We start from the raw sequence: 25216 nt of genomic DNA, 5'->3' as shown, positions 1-25216 counted from the left end.
GTTTAAATGAGTTTAATTGGACGAAATGTAAGGCATCTTGTACATGGCTTTGCGTATATCACCGCTATTTGTGAATGAATATGTCGCTTGATAGTCCTCGGGAAAACAAAACACTTATTAGGTTAGTTACTGACTCACTACGGAAATATATTGGGTTGATCAATCTCATAGACGGCTCGGCTTCGCCTCGCCATCTATGAGATTGATCAACCCAATATATTTCCGTAGTAGGTCAGTAACTAACCTAATAAGTAATAATAGTCTGTCATACTTCACTACAATATATTATATTTATTTTTAAAGATCATTACCATTTCAACCATTATATAAATATATACATTGTAATATGATAATAACTGTCTTCTAAAGGTGATGCCTTTGCTCAGTGAGCTATGCAATCTGTGGTTATTTATGTTTGATGAATTGTTGACAAATTTGACTACTTAGAATAATGGGTGCGTTCATATTTTTATAGTGGTACCAACTTTTAGTATACTATCGGTGCAATTGAATGACAATGATACCAGTTTTACCGATTAACCCTGAACAGTTTTACAAATATTGATTTTACCAATATTACCAATGGAAATCAAAAGGAAACTTTGGTAATATTGATTACAGTTTGAATAGAGATATTCAAGCAACAAACATATTTTACTGCCCTAATTATAGAGCAAAATTTTAATCATATTTTGCACCTCAGTCGTCATAGTTATTGAGAAAAAATCGCTTTCCAAAACCGGAATCTTAATGTCTTGATTTCGCTGTCATGTCTATAATTAGTTGTGACGTTAATCATCAGTACTTCCTACTCTATAGATCGTCTGCGTATACCATTGGCAAAAACCTTTAGTACCTATGACATGCCAATGGCATAGAAATTTTACCAACAGTAACTTTTGTCTATCAACGGTGAACTAAACGTACCCAATATCTGCTTTGCTCATTTTATTTAAGCCACTAAAATGCAGTGGAAACACTTGATAACTAATTTAAGATGTTATCTTTAAAAAGGACTTTGTATCGTAAATGTTTCAACCATGCATGTATCAGTATCGCCTTATCGCTGAAAGGGAGATGTCGGTCCGGTCCTCATTTTGCACCTGTGCAAATAAAGCAGATTTGAACAACAAAGTATCAAATTGACAAATTAATAAGGTAAAAAACTATTTTTATAAAAGTGTTTTTATTTCAGAAAAAACAAATTAAATCAAAGATCTATTTAAAGCATATATCATTATTATTATTTTTTTGTACTTTCATAATACAATAATTGTTATGCTCTAAATATAGACACTTCCCATCTGGTCTTTGTGGAATTCAAAGCGAAACTTAGAAAGGTAATGGTTTTATGTCATACTTACATCTTTAATACCATATAAATACTACAGTGAGTACTATAAATGGGAATGTTACAAAATTTTACCAAGTTGTCATATATTTTATTTTAATTTTCGTAAAAAGCATATGTGCTTGTGGACAGGATACACCATCACCCAAGCATAGATTCCCGGGTCTTAATCTTTTTTCCATTAATTATTTATTTTGTGACATATTTCTAAAGTAATTCATTCTTTCATTCCAAAAATTTAGTTAAAACAAATATTTTGAAATTGTATCATATATATCGATGCGTATTTTTTTTCAAAATGGTTGTTTTGAGTAATTTTTCGGAATGAATGCATAGGTTATTTCAGAATAAAATGCCATAAAAAGTTAATTTCATAGCAAAATGAGTAAAGACCAGGGAATATATACCGGTGGGGATGTCTATCCTCAAGGGCTAGATCGTTTACTTCGTATCCTTTCTGTATCTTCTTTTATGAAATCTAAATTCATACCCTTCTGTTTGGAAGAGGAATTATACATGATTCAAACATAAATATTTACATCTACCATGTATAATTTCCTCTTTTTCTTACGGAAAAATATAGTCAATTCATAGCTCTACCAGCCAAACTGAAATTTACACGCACCATTTATCGATTGGTCTTAATCTACAGCGGCTGAAAGTGACAGGACTGAAATTGACACGCCCTGTTTAACGATTGGTCTGAATCTACAGCGACCTAAGTAAACTCACGGACTGCCCGAAATAATCATGATGATACCAGACTTAGTCTCACAAGAGACGATTTGGCTGTTTCATTTAGCTAACGTACTTATGTCCATTAACAGTAAAGTGAATTTTACTAACTTTTCATAATCAATTTATCAATTAGTTAAAGAAAGATGTTAATAGAAACAATAAAATGCTTTCTTTGATGATTCATGCGGGTTATGAAGGTAGCGATCATTGCAGAAAAAATTAACATAACTCGCTAACGCGGGTTATGTATTTTTCCTGCAATGTCGCTACCTTCATATACCGAATGAATCACCAAAGAAAGGATTTCATTGTTTAAATGTTTACATCCACCAAGTATGATTCCCTCTTTTTCTTACAGAATTGATTAATAATTCATACCTCTGTAGAAACCGACAGGACTGGAATGTCTACACGCTCCGTTTGTGTGGAAAATCCATTTTAAAGTCAGCAAACTGTAATACTTTACAAAAAATTATATGTGTGATATCCACAGCATATTGCTGAATAAACATATGTCGTAACATGACGTTTTGGTCTTTATGGTAGGATTTGAATACATTCGGTTGAATTGGATTTCCGGTAAAGCCTTAGAATGATGTGGTGTCTGTAGAAAATCTAGCGATCTGTGATAAATATTATGAATTCAAAATAGCTGCTTTATTGTTTAGGACATTGTTTTCAATTAACCTTTCAACGTCATAGCATATTAATGCCTTTCAAAGTTTTAAGTGTCGTACTTAGATATACTAGTAATTAAATAACTTTTAAAAAGTTCATTAACAATAGCATTGATATCTTGGTCAAACTATAATTAAAGACATATTACAACTTTGGTAAAGAAATACTAAGCTGAATCTTCAAAGAAGTTGGATAATTTAAGCTGAAAATCATTATATTTAAATTGCTTCATTGGAGTATTTTTTATGATCAGCCAAATTTTGAAAGTAGGTTATTTGAGAAATACAGAACTAACTATTCTTTGTAATGTAAATAACGCTCGTACCATGTTTTAAGTTTGTTGAATATACTAATAAAAATTCTATTTCAAGTAACTTTTCTTCTTGCTAGTTCGTTCAAAACCGAAATAAACAGTATGTAGTGCCTGTTACCTTCAAATCTGTTCGAAACCTTGTAATTTCTATTCAGCATTCAACATGTATGTGTTAACATAACACAGAGTTGTGGGCTCTGTATCTTGCCTATAAACTAAAATCAAAGTACAGAAAGTACTGATGTGAGCTGATTTTATTCAGTTGTGAATAAAAACATAAAATATGACCTGACGAAATGAGGAATCTATGTTGGATTAATTATAACTTAACAACAGCCTCGCTAATCGCTTTCCAGCTTTTGCAGTAATTTAATATTGTTTATGCGGGGAACCAGCTTATTGAACGCTGGCGATGGAATATAATTTATTGGACTACTTTCTTTATCGTTCGTACCATTTGAAATCTGAGTACATTCATTATTATTATTTATAAATAAGTCTATTTGAAAAAAAAACAATGCCACTGAATCAGGCTTACGAATACATTACGTCAAATTTATCGATTATTTTCAAGTACCATTTCTTTCAGCGATGATGATTTTGTGATTAGGTCCAAACACTGTTTTACTTCCGGTTTGCCTGAGTAAATGAAAGAGTTGGTTTAAAATCAACTCCCAAAAATGACTTTTATTAACTTTCATTAACTTTCATTTACAAAAACATCAATATCTAAGTCAAATTAATCAAAACTGGAAAAACAATTATTACATTTGAAGATTTTTGGAGCAAATCGTGACCCTGCCAACTAACTCAAATGATGCATCAATTACTAATAGTATCTTAAAGAAATTGGCAAAGGTCACAATTTAAACGCCTTCCAATACAAAATTATTAATAAATTGCAAACAAAATAAATAATGTAGACTGAACTGATGCTAAGCAAAAAAGTTGCTTCTGAGAAATTCTTTAATATGTTAACGTGCGACGAGAGACAAAAAAAGGATGACAAACTGTTACGTCACACAGTGACCTATAAAAAATAAATAACTTCTTTAAAAGAACTTTTACGGAAGAGAGCTAATAGACCAGAGTTTGAATTATGTTGGCTATATGATCTTTTGGATCAGAAAAGGTCACAATTAAAATCCAAACAAGACTAAATTTTAAAACTAATAGTTGACAGATCCAATGCTTGAGCAATTACAAATTATCATGTATATTGATTAAGAAGTAATAAAACGTTTTAAGAAATTACATGTAACAACGTTATTTAGTGAACATGGCGTTTTGAATAGCAATTGCTCTGTTGGCATATTCCATGATGCGCACTACCGCATCATGGAAAATATGTCAGCAGAACAGTTGCTATTCCTAACGCAATGTTCACTAAATAATCGTTCTTTATTACTTATATTTGCATTTTAACCGTTGCATATCCCCTGTATTAGACCTTGACATTTAGATATTGCATAAAAAAACGTTCAGACTGTAATGTATTTTTTATTGTTTAACTCACAAAAAATTTCTTCACAGAATTAATGACGTTATAACAGTAATTCGTTTAAAATGTTAATATAAGACATGTATTAAATGCACTTACATTTGTATTTTAAGGAGTTGGAGAAAAAACAAATGTATCGTATAGTGGTTAAACGAGGCCGAGTACAGTTCGAGTACGCACGCTTTCGCACAGCGTTTTATTTGCATTGTGACGTCATCTTTTTGCTTGGTTGACGCCATTGCATTATGGTTTCAACTGCAGATATTCAGCGAAATTTGTCGAAAATAGCTCGTTTGAGGCGTAAAATCAATATTATATTGTAGAATAACCATAAATGTCTTGAAGTATAAGCTATATTTGGGCTCGGTTCGAAAACCTGAAAACCTGAAGAGGGTTCTTACCCCGCCTAAATATAGCTTAATACATGCATTTCAAGACAGTAACATGTATTTTGTACTAATGACCCTTGATATGTGATCTTATATATACATCTATTAGTTCACCATCTCTGCCTTTGTCAAATAAAAAATAGCCATTATCTGACAATCTTGAAAATTGGGCATACAAAAATCAACTTTGATAAGACCCCAAGAACAAACCAGGAGGTAAAATGTTTTTTTGTTTTTTTTACCATTTGATGCCTTTCAGCAATACCTTTCATATGTAGAACAGAAAAAGAAATCCCTAGGGCAGAAGTATTAAAAAAAGTTAAAAATGCGCAAAAATGATACATTTCAAGCAAAATCCCATAGAGTCCTATGTTAAAAATTTATCAACTTTGAGATGACCCCCTTAACAAACGATGTGGTAAATGTCTGATTTTTTCATCTTATTTATAAAATTATTATTATTTCAGTAGAAATTCATTAGAAAATCTAGGGCAGAACAAATTAGACCCGGCCTCGGTAAACCAAAATTTAGACCCGATTTTTATAAAAAGGGAGAAAAAAGTATCGATTGTTATCATATATAACGTCATTGAATGTCTATGACGTCACACCCTTATTACGTCTTATTACGCCAAAAGTATTGTACACAAATCAATGTATAGTTAGGAGAATTTATCTTTCCTTGTACATTGAATTTTGTACTTAAGGAATTAAGAAATGAAGATAATAATTTTTCTATTGATCGACGTATCAAAGAAAAAATTGACCGGAAAACTTTTTCTCTGATACGTCGATCAATAGAAAAATTATTATCTTTATTTCTTATCATTTAATAAAACATTTTCAAATCAAAAAATGTTAAGTGTCATTGATTAAAAATGTAAATAATGTAAATGAAGCGGCGCGTATGAATACAAAACAACAACAGCAACAATATTCAAAATGGATGCGCCTTCAGCTGATGCAGAGCTACTGAGTTGAATTAATGGATCAAACACAAATAGTGAGTTAAAATCTGAACCGGCTGAATTGAAAACAAAAGGAAAATGCATGCGATAGCTTGTGATATTATTCACTGTGCTGAAAAATTCGTAATAAAACTAGTTATCATGTGAGATCGCTGGAATATGCAACTGGACATAACCATGGAGATCCAAGGAGAGGCGATCGTGGACGAAAATAGTTGATATGTCGACAAAGAATAGTATGTATACGCGACTTTTGTAAACGTTGTGGTAACTAGCTAGCCAGTGATGTACTTAAATGGTATATCTGCCGCTTGGAATGCGCCGAAGGAGTTGATGCATTACTCATAGCTTTTCTTTACGACACTTATTCTGATGAACGATCATGTACGTGTGTAAATTTAAAAATTATAGTTACCAAATTTGAACATCAGTGTTACCGTGAAAGTTTTTAGGCCTATATGTTCGTTATAATATTCCTGGAAAAGGAACAGCAAGCCTCGCTGTAAATGTTGATTGATCTCAAGCAGACGAAATCGTGAGAAGACGCTTAATTTTCTGTTTCGTGAATCAAATAATGTGTTTATTTATTTTTGAAGGTTAAACTTTCAAGTTTTTATATTCACAAGGTTGCATTTTGTTTGCTTTCAAGGTTAAACTTTCAAGTTTTTATATTCACAAGGTTGCATTTTGTTTGCTGATAATAAAACAGACACAACTTTACATTTTGTTGACAGTGTTTATCTTGGAAATTCCCGTTCTATAAATAGTGTTAGATCAGAACAGTTGAGAAAAGTAGATCCGGCAAAAATTTTTATTGATGCAGGTATCAAAGAAATTTTTCAACCAATCAGAAGCGCCGATATCTCATCAAACGAATAAATATTAAATGATTGAAATATCTATTTGTTTTATACGATAAAAAATGGTTTGGGGCATGTTACGCTTTATAAACCGTATAAAAAAGCGTAAACTGTTTCAAACCATTTTATATCGTATAAAACTGATAAATCTTGAATTCATTGCTTATAATTTAATATTTATTCTTTTCATTGTAGATAAAAACGGTCATTTGACCTTTAAAATGACGTAAAATTGTAAAAAAAATTCGAACGTAACGCCTGGCGTATTGATACGTTTTTGACTTTAGTCTTAACATGACGTAGGCAACATTCTTTATACGATATGAAATAATTTTTAGCCAATCAGAAAGCGCGTTACAACCAGAATTAAATTATAACAAAATATAAAAACCAAACACTTTGGTTTTATTGGGGCAATTTTTATTATACAACAATAAATAAAATTTGTAATTGATGAATATTAAATATGAATAACACTAAAATACCTTGTATTGTATTTCAAACTTAAGATAATTTACACAAATATTTTTTCATACTATTGAATGAACATCGTCTGAATCAAAAAGTATTTATAAATATCGAATAATATGCGGCAAAAATATCTTGAGACAGACTACAACAAATTTATGCAGAAATTACACACCCACAAACAGGGACCGGGGCATGGATAACGTATGTAATAAGAATGCAAAAATAAACAAATTTAAAAAAATATGAACCAGGAAAAAGAAATTAAAATAATACTCTATTTATCGTTTACACGTTTGACCAAATTCAACACAAATTATATTTTACAGACTGATCAATTCTCTCTAATAGTAAAGAACGGTTTTAGGGGGAAGCAAGTCTATGCAGGCATATTTTGTAATAATTTTTTAAAACTCTCTCTATCTCTCTCTCTCTCTCTATCTCTCTCTCTCTCTCTCTCTCTCTCTCTCTCTCTCTCTCTCTCTTTTGAATGTATAAACTCCGCCTATCGAAATCTGATTCGACAAGGTTTACTCAAATCAATTTGTTGAACTTTTATTTTGAAGTGATCGCCTTTCATAAGCTTGTGCTAAGTTTACAATATAGACACTTCCTATCTGCTCTTGACCATGTTGGTTATACAGCGAAACTTCATCAAAGGTAATGATTAATTCAATGTAAAACTCCCATTTGTGTATTAAGATTCGTCTAGCAATATCTCACGAATACCACAGGTTTATTACAAATCAAAATATCAAACTTTTGATAAAATTAAAACACATATTTAAAAATTTGATCTTATAAAATCGACATTGCATGATCAAATTAGTTATTACCCTTGAACGTCACCCATATTTACTTAACTGAAATATGTATTTCACGTTTTCAATACCTTAAACGTGATGTGGGTTCCTATTCATTTGGATGCTTACATATATTTATACAATAATATTACAATATGCACGCGCCTTGCCAAAATAGCAATCAGACTTCTGAGAGACTGCTCGATTAATGATCATATGTAATTAAATGAAGTTTTAAAAAACTTTTCTCTTATAGTATCACCATTGTTTCTTGTTTTGCGTGAATTTATTTATTTTCATTATAAACATAGGGTGAAGCTGACGGATATGTTTTTCTGCTTAATGTATTTATCTTTTTGAGCCAAAACAAATTTTCCACTTTTTCTTATAAAATACAAATAGTTGAGTTTAAAAATATTTAAGAACATACATCCTTCTTTAAACAACAAAACCATGCTTCAGAATTGATACTCTTACAATCCAAGAAATTGGGAGTAGCGGAGCGGAATAAAGACTCTTGACTTGGAAAGATGCTGAAACCGGTCATTATATTTTTTCAACTTTAACAAGAACTTTTAATAAGTGACTATGGGTAGGACCTTTTCTTAAAGGGGAAAGCCGGACCCTAAATGTTAACATCAAAGGTCCAGCCGGACCATTTTACGGGGCGGACTTTTAATTATACGACACCTCCGGACACCAGTCAAAAATCAAAACTACTGATTATTATATTTCTTAAGAATTTGACAAAAATTTGATTGTCTGCAAGATGTACAGTAATAGAGAATAAAGATCTTAAAGGTTGCATCAATTAGGGTTTACAGTCCAAACTTAAAAATCAAGCTTTGGGGGTTGCTGAGGCCTATAATCTCACAATATGTGCCCCTACTACAAACAAATTAATGTTTCAAACATGGTTTAGTATTGATTGGCTAGAATGATTCTGAACAATTATTTGGCTTGTTTCTAAGAGAGAAAACACAGATACGATTAAATTGTTAATTAACGATAGACGACCATAGCACCATGTTAAAGAGTTACCTAATAAATATAAAAAACTTTCTTTAAAACAAATGTTAGATTCAGTTTGTTAAACTTTCATGGAAGATAAGCGATTTTTTTATCATACCATTAAAAAATGTAAACTAACAGTTGACGGATTCCATACCAAAGCAATCATAAATGCACATTTTAATCTTCATGTACGATGACCGATTGATTAAACTTCATTTTGTCTTTTGTCAGAAAAGTCATGGCTAACCTCATAGTGGCAGCGATTGATATTGGTACAACCTTCTCTGGTTATGCATTTTCTTTTGTGCACCAATACATGAAAGACCCATTGAAGATCTCAATAAATTCATGGACTGCAGGCTGCGGGGCTGTAGTGTCTTTAAAGACATCGACATGTGTTCTTTTTGATCCAAAGGGAGAGTTTCATTCCTTCGGTTATGATGCTGAGGATAAGTATTCAGAATTGGCCCTTGATGACAATCATCATGATTGGTATTACTTTAGAAGATTCAAAATGACTCTGTACAAAAGGATGGTATGTTTATTGTCATTTTTACTTCTGGTTTACTGATATATATTCGTTTACTGAATTTTTAAAAATATATTTTCAAATCTCGAATTACGTATCACTCTACACCGCCCTGTTCATTAAAATTATCAATCAAAAATGTTCAGTAGCAATTTTCGTATTGCTTGTATATAATATATTGATGATTCCTAATACTAGTATTTTTTTATCGGCAAAAAACTTAAGATTGGCAAAACGCCATCCCTAGAACTGATTGAAGGTGAAAAAAGAAAGATTAGAGATAGAGAAGAATAGGTTTGGAGTTTAAAGGAATAGGCTTCAAATCAAAGAACAAAGGCTCGTTATGAAACAAACAAGATTCCGCTTGGAGCAATAGAAACACAGTATAAAACTTTGTCAGCTTGGAATTATTTTCAATATGCCACACTCACTTCACAAAATCAAAGTACTGACGGAAGTTGATTTTATCGATTATTATTTATTTTAAAATCAACGATATGTAATTTTGCATGCATGGCAAGTAAACTCCTATTAGTATTTGAATTACGCACATTTTTATAATATAGATTCTCCTACAGGAAATTCGTGAAAATCCAATATCAATCATGTTGTGTAATATTCAAAGAATTAGTCCATCAAACTGCGTATCAGTAATCGAAATAGTTATGAAGAATTGTATGGATCCAAGCAAAATTGAACACTAGTCTCGTTTAACCAGACTCTCAGCTGTATACGTTAATCTCCGACAAGCAAGAGAGTCTCTCTGCTTGTCGGATATTTACGGAGACAGCCGAGCGTCTGGTTGAACGAGACTATATTGAACTCTGGCGTAGGGATACATAAAATCTACGACTTCCAAAAATATCTAAATTGTTCGTACCATTTGAAATCTGATTATTTACAAGGTATCTATAAATTAATTTTCTTGATAAACAATGCTTAAGAACTCATTACATCGAATTCATTGATTAGAACTAAATGTTGTCAGCGGTGTTGATTTGTGCTTAGGTCCAAACTCTCTTTCACTTTCGGTTTGCCTGAGTAACTGCATAGGAGAGTTGATTAAAATCAACTCCCAAAATTTATATTTAAACTATTAATGCCTTGTTTCTCGCATTTCAATGAGGAATATGTACATGTCTATATAAGATGTCGTTATCTACGCTAGATATTTCATACTGTAATGCAGGAAATAATAAAAAAAAAAACATGCTGCTTAAAATCTGGCTTCAATCATATGTCTTCTGTTTCTGTTCCACCATTCACTGTGTCCACGATACACGAAGTCATATCCGTCATTAATAAAAATTATTTCTTCTGGATATGGGACTTTATAATCAATGCAGATAATTGTGCAAAACTGCAGTTGCCACAATAATATTACAGGCTCTTTTGGGCGAGAACATAACTGTTCCTCCTGATGTGTCCACACAACGAAACCGCATTTTCCACACTCCATCTTTCAGTGACGTTTCTTGTTTTCGCATGTGCCACATTATAGGAGTAGTTGGGTTTAAGGCAGGTATAAGCATATATGGCCAAAGGGGATCACCTAAGAGCTATACTCTTGATATTTTTTTGTTTTTAAAAAGTTGGCAAAGTACATGTATATAATTTTTCCATACAAATGAATCATGGGATGATTCGCGCCATATACCTACTTTAACAAACATTAAATTGGCATCACAGACAGTCATAATGTTAACTGAATGATAATTTTTCCTAATAAGAAATACATTTTCCTCAATAGACAGGGACTTAAATCCAACACGTGTCCCATATATTAGGCCTATAACATTTGTAAACCCACATATTCTTGAGAAATAAAACATGGTATTTGTAACTGCAGTCTCATTGTTTGGTACTTTAATGTATCTTGGACTTCTTTCTACCAAGGATATAGGCACGTCCCTTACAATCCTTGATATGCTATCTTTACTTATAACATGGTGATCCGCAGTAACTGTTTGGAAGTTCCCAGAAGCAAAAAACGTAAAGCAACTGTGACCTGGAGGGACGGTGGCAGCGAATGTGACCTTCTTGTTGGCTTTGTAATGTCGTTTTCTAGCTGCTGGCATATGCCCAGACTCAAATGGCAAGGGAGTCTAACTTTGATAATACAATTTATTTCAAGATCATCCATGCAATCCAATGGGCTGTTTTCGGTCCCTAAATACTCTTTCTTTTCGTAAAAAAAAATCCTACGATTTATTATGGTAAAGGCAGCTGTCATATTTAGTTTGTTTCTAAGATATTGATTTACCTCACCTAAAATTAATACATAAGTTAAGATTTGCCCAAGATATAAAGACCAAATTTGTGAAACGGATAAGCAATAAACTTTAAAAAAGTTTTATTTCTCAAGATATAACTTAGGCCTAAAAAGGCTTAGTGAAACGGGCTCCTGGATCTCTTATTTGGTTAAAAGCATTGGACTATACCAGAAACAAAAACAATATTAATTTCAATAAGATAAATGTTTGATTAATATTTCAGAGGGCTTAAATTCGAAATCAATTCACATTAATCAACTTATGGTTTTTGTAACAGGACTTAACCAGAAAAACCCTTATTGAAGATGACAAAGGAAAGGAAATGGAGGCAATAAAAGTATTTTCTTCTGCTATTGGCTATCTTAAAGATCAAATGTTGATCAACTGCAAAAAGCAGCTCACAGGCATAGAAGAGTCTGATATAACGTGGGTTTTAACAGTGCCAGCAATTTGGAACGACAAGTCGAAACAATTAATGAGAGAAACCGCGGAAGAGGTGTATTTATTTTTATCTTACTTTCTGAGTAAATCTTTGTTGGATTTTGCAATTATGATATCTTCATAAACACATTTAACTTTTTACTGAACAAATACCCTTTATAGGCTGGTATATGCAGAGATAAGTTGGTGCTTGCCCTTGAACCTGAAGCAGCTTCGTTATACTGCATGTACCTTCCAATACATAAAGACAGTGATAATTCTAACTATGGAGTCTTTAAATCTGGAGAAAAATATATGGTTGTTGATGCTGGAGGTATAATAACGTATTTAAATTTTCTATCCCTTAACACCTTTAACGTGTTTGATTTCAAATTATTATTCATTTCAATTTAGGTGGTACAATAGACATTACTGTCCATGAAATCAGGGAAAATGGATCTGTAAAGGAACTCCACAAAGCCAACGGAGGTGATTGGGGTGGGACCAATGTAGATGCATCATTTAAGACTCTCTTGGCCGATATTGTAGGAAAGGACGTTTTCGAGAAATTCAGTTCTGATAACAAGTATGATTTTCTTGATCTTATGCGGGAATTTGAAATAAAAAAGAGGAAAATCAGCCCTGATCTAAATGGGTTAGTGACGATTAAAGTCCCAGTCAGATTGTCAGAGACATTTTGCAAAATGAACCCGGGAATCAACATAGCAGATGTTTGTACAAGGAACTCAAAATACAGAGAACAACTGACTTGGAGCATCGATAAAATTCGAATAGAGGCAAGTCTTGTGAAGATGCTATTTCGAGGAAGTTGCATCAAAATAGTAAACCATATGAAGGAGCTATTCACACACCCTGCAGTAAACGATGTGTCATTCATTTTACTAGTAGGAGGTTTTTCAGAATCACTCATGTTACAATCGGAAATAAGAGAGGCATTTAAAAACAAAAAAGTCATTATACCAGAAGAAGCTGGGTTGGCGGTTTTAAAGGGAGCGGTATTATGTGGACATGAACCCGAAAAAGTTTCAGGTAGAGTTTGCAGATATACATATGGAGTTAAGACAACAACAAAATTCAATAGTTCCATTCACCCTAAATTTAAAAAAATCATACGCAATGGTATTGAACGCTGTGACGATATCTTCAGTATTCATGTCCGTGTGGGACAAGTGGTTGAGGTCGGGGAACCACAAATGAAACGAACATACACACCGGTAGAACCAGATCAAACGAATGTTGAATTTGATATATACACTTCACATGACAAAGAACCGACATACACGACAGATGAAGGATGTACACATCTCGGCAAGCTTACAGTTGCCATGCCAGACACATCCAAGGGAATGGATCGAGAAGTCATTGTCCACATGACGTTTAGTGGAACTGAAATTGCTGTCACAGCAGTAGATCCAGATAACCCCGAGAGAGCTGTAACAACCAATGTTGACTTCCTTGGCTGATTTGAGTAGCCTATAGAACTGAAAATAGTATCACTGTTTAAATAGTGCAAAATAATTCTGAAATTCTTCGCTTATTTGAAAAATTTGATAAACGAGATAAACATGTTGGTTAAATTCTTGAAGAAAATGACAGAACTTTTCACGCAGTAAATTTACCAAAGACGGTTGTCACAAATTAAGAATTTTACCATTAACTCTAGTTCATGAATTTATTTAGTCACTCCCTTTATTACAAAATTTAACCAATTTCTTCAGCAGCTTCTTTCTTCTAACACAGATCTGTTTGGGGAGTGGTCTTTGATATTTTTAAAAACAAATACCCCAATCCTTCAAAACATCAGCAATGATTTACAGGCACGTAGCATCGTTTTTGAAAGTGGGGGGGCCAGACTCATCCAAAAAATCTTGACAAGCAAAAAAAAAAAAAAAAAAAAAAAAAAAAAGGAAATTTAAAATTTTCCAAAATCTTCAAAATCCTAATCCGTGGGGGGGGGGGGGGGGGGGGGGGGGGGGGGGGGGGGGGGCTGGGATAGTATATAACTTCAATTTCATTCCTTATTTCCTTATTTTCATATCAATTTTTTACATACTCCTAAAAAAGTGGGGGGGCCAACTCTATGATAATTCAATTTTTTATATGTAAATTTTAAAAAATTTGTTGCTGCTAGAAAAAGTGGGGGGGCCAGGCCCCCCCTGGCCCCCCCTGATGCTACGTGCCTGATTTAAGAAAACCACCGACTTCTCCCTTGTGTTTACAATGGTACGCATTGAATGAATTATATCTCTATTGTTATTGAGATCATAATTTTATGATTTTGCCAAAACCATTTTTCTTTTTCTGTAAAAAAACAGAAAACAACAAAAAACCAACAACCCACAGTGTGTAGGTGATAAAGGCACTTTTTTCTACGATATACCCTCAATAAGTTGTACACTAGTGGGGTAATCTTTTATTAGAAAGCTGTATCTGTTGCACTAGATGTCACGAGATCAGACAAATAGGTAGCAATACTTTTCTACGGTGCTTTACTATACTTGAGCTTATTAATATACCAATCGGAGTAGTATAAGTAGTCATAAATTCTTCATGTCGGAATTTTATATTAAAAAATAATTTTCTTTTGCAATGATAAAAATGATAATAGTTTATAAAATCTAATCGGAGGCTTATGATGAAGCAAAATGTTATCGTCATGTACAAAATTTTATATTAGTATTAATTACAATGTATTGATTGTGATATATTTAACCCAGTACAGCAATATTTTCTTAATGAAATGCAAAGATTGGTTTTAATCTAATATAGCATAAAGATTTACTAGCCTTTTACGGCAAAAAAAAGATAAAAAAAAACAAAACAAAAACCCAAACAAACAAACAAACAAAAAACTAAAAAAAAACAACAACATAAGAAAAAGTTAAGTTCACATTGCTTTTAAATTTCTACAATGAATATATTACTAAATTATTGATTCTCTTGTACTTTTAAATATCATTGAACATGCGCCACTTCTGCAATATTTAAATAAACGTCTCACTTTATCACTCAATATTTGTTTTGGTTTGATTCACTTCATCCACAGTGTAATTGGAATGAACTCAATTAATGGCATAAGGAGTCATACTAGTAATGTTTTACCTTCAAAATTATTGAAGTGTGGACAAGTGGTACATGGATATCATATGAGATTTAGTTTAATATAACAAACCTCAGTCACCCGTGCGAATATGTTTGGAATGTTTCCTTATCGTTGGAAAGTATGTAATAAATCCAGAGTGCTCGAATAAAAGTTTACGAGACTTCACCGAGATTTGTTCAGTTCCTGCGAAATTTCGAGCGGAAGTATGTGTTCGGATAATATTCTCAAAATACGTAAGTACTGGTCGTTTTTCATCTCACATCCTACTTTGATATATGTTAAAACATGAAAATCTATTAAGATATATGCCTTATTTCACCATCTAGTAAGTGGTTATTTAAACTAAACGACGATATTCAGAACAGAGTTGTCGTTCGTGTTCAACCACTCTACACGTGGTTGAAAAATCTAAACCTTGAGTTGCTTAATAAAATCAAAGCAGTGTTTGATGCTTTTGATTTGCAATTTCATGCTTTTTAAAAAAATAAATGGGTGTCTGTTTTGTATTAAAACTTCGTATATCGAGCCATTTTCAAGGAACATTCTGCATAAAATAGTATAGTCTGTTTCACTATTGATGCTATTAATAGGTCAGGCGGGGATCGAAAATTTATCCTTAGGGGGGATCTCTACTAAGCATGTTACTTGTGCAACAGCAGAAAAAAGTATATTTGCTATTGTCACATTTATTTCTAGAACTCGTTTTATCAACTAGTTAATGAAGATAAAATTTAAAATCAATAAACGTCTAGATTTCATATTTGACTGCAAGTACTTAGATTCTAGGAAATGGACTATAAACACGAGGCATGATTTTTACTGCGAAACTGAAAGGGTCAAATAAAACCACGTGGTCTAAATTCAACATTCGCAGGGGTGTCAGTGTTTCGGAAAAGTTGAACAACCAATTTCAGTGAAGCGTTTCGCATTGATTTTTGAGAGAACGTTGGCATTCTGTTACATTAAAGGTTTGAAATCAAAGATTTCCAATTTTATCTATAACATTCTCGATCATTGGTGCAAATTCCCCATAATATTGTTCCGGGTATCATATATAATGTCGAATACATTTTGCTGCAATTTGTAACAATTTTAAGTTATCTGAAGTATATTAGACAGTCAACTGCATCGCCAGAAAAAAGCAGAGAGTTTAACTGTGTTGTTACAGTACGTTTTTTCTATGAAATTAAACACAAAAAATTGTACCCCAGCTCCCGACGCTTGATGCATGATCGCTATGCTAATATTGGAAATTATAGTGCCAAAGATTAAAGTTGATGAATACCACACAATGGTTAATAATTCTACATTACGTGACTACATTTCATGTACATTGACTATCTTTCAATGAAGTTTTGACAAAAACAAGTTGTTCAAAACTTGTACCCTTATGCTAGATTTCCTACTACTGAATAATTTCACAGCCAGCAAAGTGGATCGAAAACCCTTGGCTAGCGCAGATGCCTTTACACTTACTTGTTATGGACCAATTCATTAAACTTTTCTCCTTTTAATCTTAAATAACCAATGATGAGGTCATGAACGCAGACCTATATCAATTTAAGTGTTATGTCCTAAGCTTTAATTTAGTACATTATTACTTGAAAATTTGAATTCATAGTTCACTAGCTTTGTTTTAAACCCAATCAAATTTGAAGTTCACCAAAAAAACTCTTTTTTGAGAAAACAATTCCCGTTTATTGAAAAACTATGCACAGTTTCTTTGGCTGAAATTCACACAGGTGTGTCGAAGAAATAAAAAAAAAGTGTCTATTAGATTTTAAATACAAGGTTAAAGTATAATAAACTGATATGGACTCAAAGGACTGAATTAAAGGATTATATAGAGACAATTTTGAAAACGTAATATCTAAATCTAAAAAAAAAAATGGAAGAATAACATCTCAATGCAAATAAAAATAAGAATTATCCAAAAAATGATTGAATGAAAGCATCTTTATGTGGACAATGCATATGCATGAATATGTGTAGATGTTTAAGGCACTTTTTTTAGTAATAAATGTTTACTCCAATATTGTTATTTTTTATATTATTGGGGTATATTTACATTCTACTATGTTTTTCCATTAAATTCTGTGATGTTTAAATGCCTCTAAATGCAACATCTATTCACTGCGTATGAATTTACAAGTAATTTACATAAGTAGTTCTCAAACAGTGATTTCTATGTTATCGGTGAAAAAATATATTTTATAAATGTTATCAAAACACCATGTTTTACAGTTATTCAACAAAAAAGTTGACTTTATTATTAGAAACAAAATTTTAAGATTTATTTTTCATGGATTATATTTTCATGCTTGTCGATCTCAACTCAAAAGTCTATTAGATAACCAGTTTAAGCCGGTTTAATAAAATAGCTGTTCTTGCTGTTACTAATTTACTCCCTCCGTTATATGCACTTTATATCGATTAAATTAAGTAAATACATGATTTCACCAGTAAGGGAATGTAAATATAAGCATTAAATGATTGATTTTTGACGTCGTCGTGTCAATAACTGCCGTCAGGTGAGCAGACAAATTATCATAACGCGCTAACGCGCGTTATTCAATTTGTCTGCTCACCTGACGTCAGTTATTGACACGACGACGTCAAAAATAAATCATTCAATGCTATATTATTCAAAAGAATGTAAATCACTGTTAAATATATGAATATGTGAAATACATGATATAAAAATTAGACAGCCATCTACACTGCATCTAGTATATGTAAATTTTGTAATAAAAAGGTTAAAATAATAAATGCTGGTTATACAACATTCAATATGCTTATTTGACTCTGTTTCAATGAAGTCGAAGTCTAGACAAAATGTTTGAATACAAATTATTCAAAAATACTTCATACTATTTATAAATAGATTGAAACATTGATTTTTACAGCCAGTTTCCCATACGTTTACTTGCTTTGTACTATTTCATTTAACTTTTCTCGTTTTTTCTTACGAATAAGTTAGTATACAACCTTTCATTTTTCGCTTTTAAAGGGACGATTTGACTTAGAATTTTCAAATTTTATTTCTCCATTTTCAATGTTTATACTGATAAATATAGAAGTTTATAATGCTTTGTCAGAATTTGAAAATCAGATATTAATTTATAAGCAAGATACAGAGTTCATAATTCTTTGTTTTGTAAACAAAGCCCGAATAATGTCATTTTTACATATGAGTTGTATCGATGCAAGTTTCAATCAAATGTATATTTCTTTTGTTGATGATAGCATTTATGAAGATACTGGTTTAGTTTAAATTGTTATTACATGTCATTTTGTCAAAGAAATGGTAATTCTCTACATTACATTTTTGGTAAACAACTATAAGACTCGAGCTTTGTTTTCATAACAACCAATTCTTACCTCTGTATCTCGCTTCTAACTTGACTTCAACATTCAATATTTTGGTCCATCATTTAAAATGCACTAGTAAACCATTTTATACATGAAAATAAAAAATAAAATTTTTGATCTTAAATCGTGTCCAAGTCCCTTTAATAGAACCAATTTATAATTGTGAAGAAGGCAATCATAATAGTGCATGAATTATTCATGGAGACAAGAAAGATTGGCGAGTTTCCATTGACGCAATATTGAAGGAGAATCGTTATATGCACTGAAGCTCCGAGTCCGTAGCCATGTTGTTAATTTTTGCATATTATCATATGGCTTAAGGAGGCTGGGTGTCAACAAATTAACCATTAGATCTGAAGCGATTTCTTTAACTATAAACTATTATTTAGTTTTTCCTTTATCTTTATATAAATTTGAATCTCTTCTTCTAAAAAAGATTAATTTAGTATATTTACATTTTCCAGTATCTTTGCCTGTGATAACACTACGTATCGATTTTGTACTATATAACCCATAATACAAATGACGCCAAATTGAGGCGCCAGCGGGGTTTGCTTATTCATATTTTTAATATTTAATCGTACGATGGCTTAAAATTATATAAATATAAGTAATAAGGAATCATTCTTTGAATATTATGAGTGATAATTTCGGTCGGGGTGTGATCAAATCTATCATAAAGCCCTTCGGGCTTTATTGGATTTGATCACGCCCGACCAAAATTATCACCTCATAATACTCAAAGAATGATTCCTTATTTCTTATATAAAATTGGCCCTCTTAAAGCTCTATGGTATATATCAGTTTGCAACATTCCTTTGGTCGAGGCTTTTAAACCCGTTAAACAGACAATATTTCAAACACGAATTTCAACTCTCATATTCAAACTTAGGAAAAATGATGGCTATGATTTAGGATAAAGAACACTGCCCCCCCCCCCCTCCCCCAGCAGTGTTGCAAAATATATTATACTTTCAAAAACTGTAAAGTAGTATCCATATCTTTTTTTCAAAACTTGTCTATTTCAACAATTTTTCAATGGTAAAATTTTAATAACTTAATACAGTACATGTTTAGAACTTGTGTTCAAACATTTATTTCTCATCATATAAACACAAATTGTGTTGAAAAACACTTTAAATATCGACAGTTCAGGGAGATTAAATTGTACTATTCATTACCTCCGAGGATGTAAAAAATCACACAAATGCATAGCATATGCCATCTATTTTCTGTAAATAATTAGAAAAGGTAAATCTTGATTATCTTTTTATTTTCATACATGTACATTGCAATATAAACAGACTTTCAATTTCTATGTTAATGAAAGATATTCATTTAAGCAAAGCGTTATATAAAATAAAAAAAAGTATCATTTATGATAATAATGTAATAATAATGTATGTCTCATTGATTTTCTAATTAATTAAAGACTCCCTATTTTAAAACAAATGAAATAGACATATAGGGGCACTAATATACAGTTTTCTTTACATCAAATTACAAAATTCAACACAATAAGTTAACAATTCAAAAAAGGTTACTATACCATTTTTCTACTGGTATTTATTTTTCCAAACAAGAGGACCTAGTTTGAGATATTAACAATATATATGGATATAAATATGGTCTCTTTGAATATACATTAAAATAAAAAAAAATAATACTAATAGACTAGTTTATGGCACTATGATAAATAATATTGACAACAACAAAAAAATAGAAAACTAAGCATGAAGTACAGAGTACATGAAGCATGCCACTACCTGACCGCATGATTGGTGATGTTGAAAGTACAAGTACCAGAGAAAGAAGATGAATATATCTGGATAATTTTGTTAAAGGTGCTTGTTTCTGTAATAAAAGTTTACCCTTTATAGTTCGTTTTAAAAGTTTAATGAATTCATCTTATTTAGTATAATAATAGTTATTATCATACAATAGGGCGAACTTTCATTACAGAAACACTGTGCTGTCAGTAGCAGCAAATCCCATGTGTTAAGGACTGGGGGGAGGGAGGGTGCCTTGATCTTTCCAAATACTCTATATCTGGGTTTTTCCTGAGTCACAAAATTTGCCAAAATAGGGTAAATATGTTAACTTGTTTTATTCAGTAAATTTTTGCAATTAAAAAAAATTCAAATAAAAAACAATACAAGGTATATATTTTCTGCGTATTGTATATTTTGCAATGTGAATGTGAAAAAAACCAAAATACAAATCATAGCAAAAATTATTGGATATACTATGTACTACAGGCCTATATCAGTTAAAGTGTTATTCCCTGGGCTTTAGTTTAGGACATTATTTAGGATATTATTAATTAGGAATTTTTTGGCACACTTGCTATGTTTTAAAATCAATCATTTGAGGTTCACTCCAAAAACATTCTCAAGAAAACATTTCCTATATTCATTGGAAAACCATGCACTTTCTTTAGTTGAAAATTCAAAGAAATGTAAAAAAAAAAAAATCTCTATCAGATTTTAAAACAGGGTTCAAGTATAATCAACTGATATGGACTTAATAAAGGACTAAATTACAGGATTATATAGTGAAAAAATCGAAAACTCATTATCTTAATCTTAAAAAATGAAAGAAAACATCTCAATGCAAACAAAAATAAAAATTTAAGGGCAAAAAAAATGAATGACAACATGCATCTAATAAGCAATATACCTCAATTGTTACCCCATTTTAATGTTGCATTATACATCATAAGAGTGAAAAGCATTGACATATTATACAAAAAACCACCATTCTTAATTTTTCTAACCATGTTTAACATGCTTCTTCATGTGTAAGCTCATACACTGGCTGTCAAACAGACACACAGACATACAGATACTGAGACAAAGTCACCTTGTTCTCATGCACCAATATAGAAGTAGGAGGTCTTATCATTTATTGACCTATTAAGAGGGCTCGATGGTCATGGCCTTTTTTATAGACTGTATTGATCTTCTTTAAAAAAAAAAAAAAGGGGGCTCTGTATAAAATTATAGGGAAAAACCCCCTAAATCTACGGTAAATTTTATTGATTATTCTCTTTACTAAAAAAAAGCTAAACAAATAGTATCTGAAATATTAAGGCAGACCTGATGGTTGAGTTGTTGCCCATATAGCTTCCTTAAACTTACATAGTTACTTAAAATAGGCCTTAGCCTAAGCCACTTCAACCCTAAAATTAAACCAAATTGAACTATTTCTCAGATCCCCCTCCTGGGAAAATTTTCTGTATCTGCACATGGTCTTACAATTCTGGATGCTTTTGAACCATTTTGACGAAATAATAAATATCTATTTCGTAGCGTCATAATATCAGACTTATGACAAAATTACCGGTACACAAATGGTTTATACTTAATAGTCCTTGATGTCTCAAAATAAATTTATGACCATGTCTACTTAGTTTTCTTCAGGAGGAACTTATAGAGAATGAGATGGAATTCCTCTGGTTTGTCTTTCCATGCAGCGTGCCCGGCTCCTTTTATCATGTGGAGTTCATGGTCAGGCAGGTTCTTCAAATTGGTTGTGGATGCTGGACCAATAGATTTATCATTTTCACCATACACAACAGCTGTTGGAATCTAAAACAAAAATTTTTTTAAACAAGAGGCCCATGGGCCACATCGCTCACCTGAACAGCAGTTCCTTGTAACATTACATTTCGTAGCATATGCTTTTTCTATTTTAAACATTGAACCCCTTTCTGGGGACCCAGTTATGGTCCGAGGTTTATGGTTGGCTTGAACAACATAAACAGTAACATAGGAATGAAAATGTGTAGCACTGCGGTAGGACCGCACGTACACAACCTGAAAAACTGAACGTAGCAGAGTTCCACTTCAAGAGAAATAACTCTCAGACTGTACAGAACATCAAGAAAGATAACTCTTGGTTCCACTACATTAGAGTTTACACAATTTGAGGATCCTTGCATAATAATCTCACAAACTGTAGCATTATAGTTCTCGAGAAAAACTTTTTAAAAACATTTTCAATATATCTTTCTATGTTAAACTTTGAACCCCTCTTGGGGCCACAGTATTAGTCCAGAGCTAAAGTTTTAATTATTTGGAATCTACATTATTTAAGGATGCTTGCATAGTTATCTCACAAGCTGAAGCATTATAGTTCCCTAGAAAAAGATTTTTCAACATTTTCCCTCTATATTTCTATGCTAAACTTTGAACACCTCTTGGGGCCCCAGTATTAGATTGAGGTCACAGCTTTTATAATTTCGAATCTACACTATTTGAGGGTGCTTACGTAGTTATCTGACAAATTGATGCATTGTAGTTCTCGAAAAGAAGATTTTTAAACATTTTCCATATATACCGGTACTTCTACATTTAACTTTAAACCCATCTTGGGTCCCTAGTATTAGTCCAGGGGTCACTATTTTAAAACTGTCGAACCTTCATTATCCAAGGTTGTATGCATGATAGTAATCTCACAAATTGAGGCATTGTAGTTCTCGAGAAGAAGATATTTTAACGTTACCTTTATATTTCTATAATAAACTTTGACCCCATCTTGGGGCCCCAGTATTGGTCCGGGGGTCACGATTTTACCAATTAGGAATCTACATGAGCGAAGGCATAGAAATTCCACAAACTAAAACATTGTAGTTCTTGAGAAGAAAATTTTTAAACTTTTCCTTTATGTTTTTTAAAATGTTTAAATTTTGAACCCCTCTTGGTGCCCATCAATTGTCCGGGAGTTACAATTTTTTGAATCTACATTATTTAAGGATGTACATGTATGCATAGTAATATCCCAAACAGTTGCACTATAGTTCTTGAGAAGAAGATTTTTAAACATTTTCCTATATATGTTAAAATCTAAACCCCTACTGGGGCCCCACTTTTTGTTCAGGGGTCACGATTTTTACAATCTTCACTATATATACAACCGTTTGTGTATGTATTGGCATTTTTGGTGAAGTGGTTTTTGAGAAGAAAATTTTTAAACATTTTTCATATGTAGTTCTATGTTAAACTTTGAACCCCGCCTGGGGCTGCAGTTTTGATTTGAGGGTCACGATTTCTACAATTTAGAATCTTCATTATACATACAAGCTTTTGTGTAAATATTGGCATTTCTGGTGCAGTGGTTCTTGAGAAGAAGATTTTTTAAACATTTTCCTAAGGTATATCTATGTTAAACTTTGAACCCCGCCTGGGACCCCAGTTTTGGTCCGAGGGTCACGATTGTTACAATTTAGAATCTTCATTATACATACAAGCTTTTGTGTAAATATTGGCATTTCTGGTGCAGTGGTTCTTGAGAAGAAGATTTTTTAAACATTTTCCTAAGGTATATCTATGTTAAACTTTGAACCCCGCCTGGGGCCCCAGTTTTGGTCCGAGGGTCACGATTGTTACAATTTAGAATCTTCACTATATATACAAGCTTTTGTGTAAATATTGGCATTTCTGGTGCAGTGGTTCTTGAGAAGAAGATTTTTTAAACATGTTCCTAAGGTATATCTATGTTAAATTTGAACCCCGCCTGGGGCCCCAGTTTTGGTCCGAGGGTCACGATTGTTACAATTTAGAATCTTCACTATGTATACAAGCTTATGTGTAAATATTGGCATTTCTGGTGCAATGGTTCTTGAGTAGAAGATTTTTTAAAAAATTTCCTATGTATTTCTATGTTAAACTTTGAACCCCGCCTGGGGCCCCAGATTTGGTCCGAGGGTCACGATTTTTACAATTTAGAATCTTCACTATATATACAAGTTTTTGTGCAAATATTGGCATTTCTGGTGCAGTGGTTCTTGAGAAGAAGATTTTTAAAACATTTTCCTATGTATTTCTATGTTAAACTTTGAACCCCGCCTGGGGCCCCAGTTTTGGTCCGAGGGTCACGATTTTTACAATTTAGAATCTTCACTATATATACAAGCTTTTGTGTAAATATTGGCATTTCTGGTGCAGTGGTTCTTGAGAAGAAGATTTTTAAAGACATGCACCCTATACTTACTGTTTTGCAATTATCTCCCTTTTGAATAGGGCTGTGCCCTTTTTTTTTTACAATTTATAACCCCCTTTCCATAAGGATGCTTTGTACCAAATTTGGTTAAATTTGGCCCAGTGGTTTTTGAGAAGAAGTTGAAAATGTGAAAAGTTTACAGACGGACGGACAGACGGACAGACGGACGGACGGACGGACGGACGACGGACAACGGGTGATCAGAAAAGCTCACTTGAACCTTCGGTTCAGGTGAGCTAAAAAGAGTTTAACTTCATCTAAAGTATCATGATAAGATCATAAAAAAGTGTCCTTTTATATCTTTCAGGCAAGGTGATAGATGATGTAGCCTTCTTTGAAAATTTGTATTTTAATTAATGTGATGATAGAAATTGGCACATACTTAAACTTTATCAGTTATTTACAAATACAT

The 25216-nt window shown here is 32.3% G+C and overlaps 2 protein-coding genes across 3 annotated transcripts in view; one reads left to right on the top strand and one right to left on the bottom strand.

The window, feature by feature from the left end:
• The window catches only part of LOC105332456 (putative protein-lysine deacylase ABHD14B), a 52640-nt gene that overhangs the window by 21168 nt on the left and 6256 nt on the right, over nucleotides 1-25216 (bottom strand). The window contains exon 5 of one of the 2 annotated variants that reach the window (XM_066076411.1): nucleotides 22165-22391. In XM_066076411.1, the coding sequence (XP_065932483.1) occupies nucleotides 22206-22391 (186 nt within the window). In that variant the 3' untranslated portion in view covers nucleotides 22165-22205. Of the gene's footprint in view, nucleotides 1-20059; nucleotides 22392-25216 lie in introns of those variants that run through there. The other variant, XM_011435072.4, reaches the window with a different exon arrangement.
• Nucleotides 1067-14134, top strand: LOC105342128 (heat shock 70 kDa protein 12A). Its single transcript, XM_066073701.1, has 6 exons — nucleotides 1067-1158; nucleotides 1294-1340; nucleotides 9315-9618; nucleotides 12163-12381; nucleotides 12489-12639; nucleotides 12720-14134. The coding sequence occupies exons 3-6, from the start codon at nucleotides 9322-9324 to the stop codon at nucleotides 13787-13789; spliced, it is 1737 nt and encodes a 578-aa protein (XP_065929773.1). The 5' UTR covers nucleotides 1067-1158; nucleotides 1294-1340; nucleotides 9315-9321; the 3' UTR covers nucleotides 13790-14134.

Source organism: Magallana gigas, chromosome 2 (genome assembly GCF_963853765.1).
Source record: "Magallana gigas chromosome 2, xbMagGiga1.1, whole genome shotgun sequence".
Taxonomy (NCBI): domain Eukaryota; kingdom Metazoa; phylum Mollusca; class Bivalvia; order Ostreida; family Ostreidae; genus Magallana; species Magallana gigas.
This window is presented reverse-complemented; position numbering and strand designations above follow the sequence as displayed.

What these genes read in the sequence shown, in the direction of transcription:
- LOC105342128 (XM_066073701.1), top strand. Translation starts at nt 9,322, where the DNA reads ATGGCTAACCTCATAGTGGCAGCGATTGATATTGGTACAACCTTCTCT. An exon ending in TGACTCTGTACAAAAGGATG is followed by an intron (nt 9,619 to 12,162) that starts GTATGTTTATTG and finishes TTTTTGTAACAG; the next exon opens with GACTTAACCAGAAAAACCCT. An exon ending in TGAGAGAAACCGCGGAAGAG is followed by an intron (nt 12,382 to 12,488) that starts GTGTATTTATTT and finishes TACCCTTTATAG; the next exon opens with GCTGGTATATGCAGAGATAA.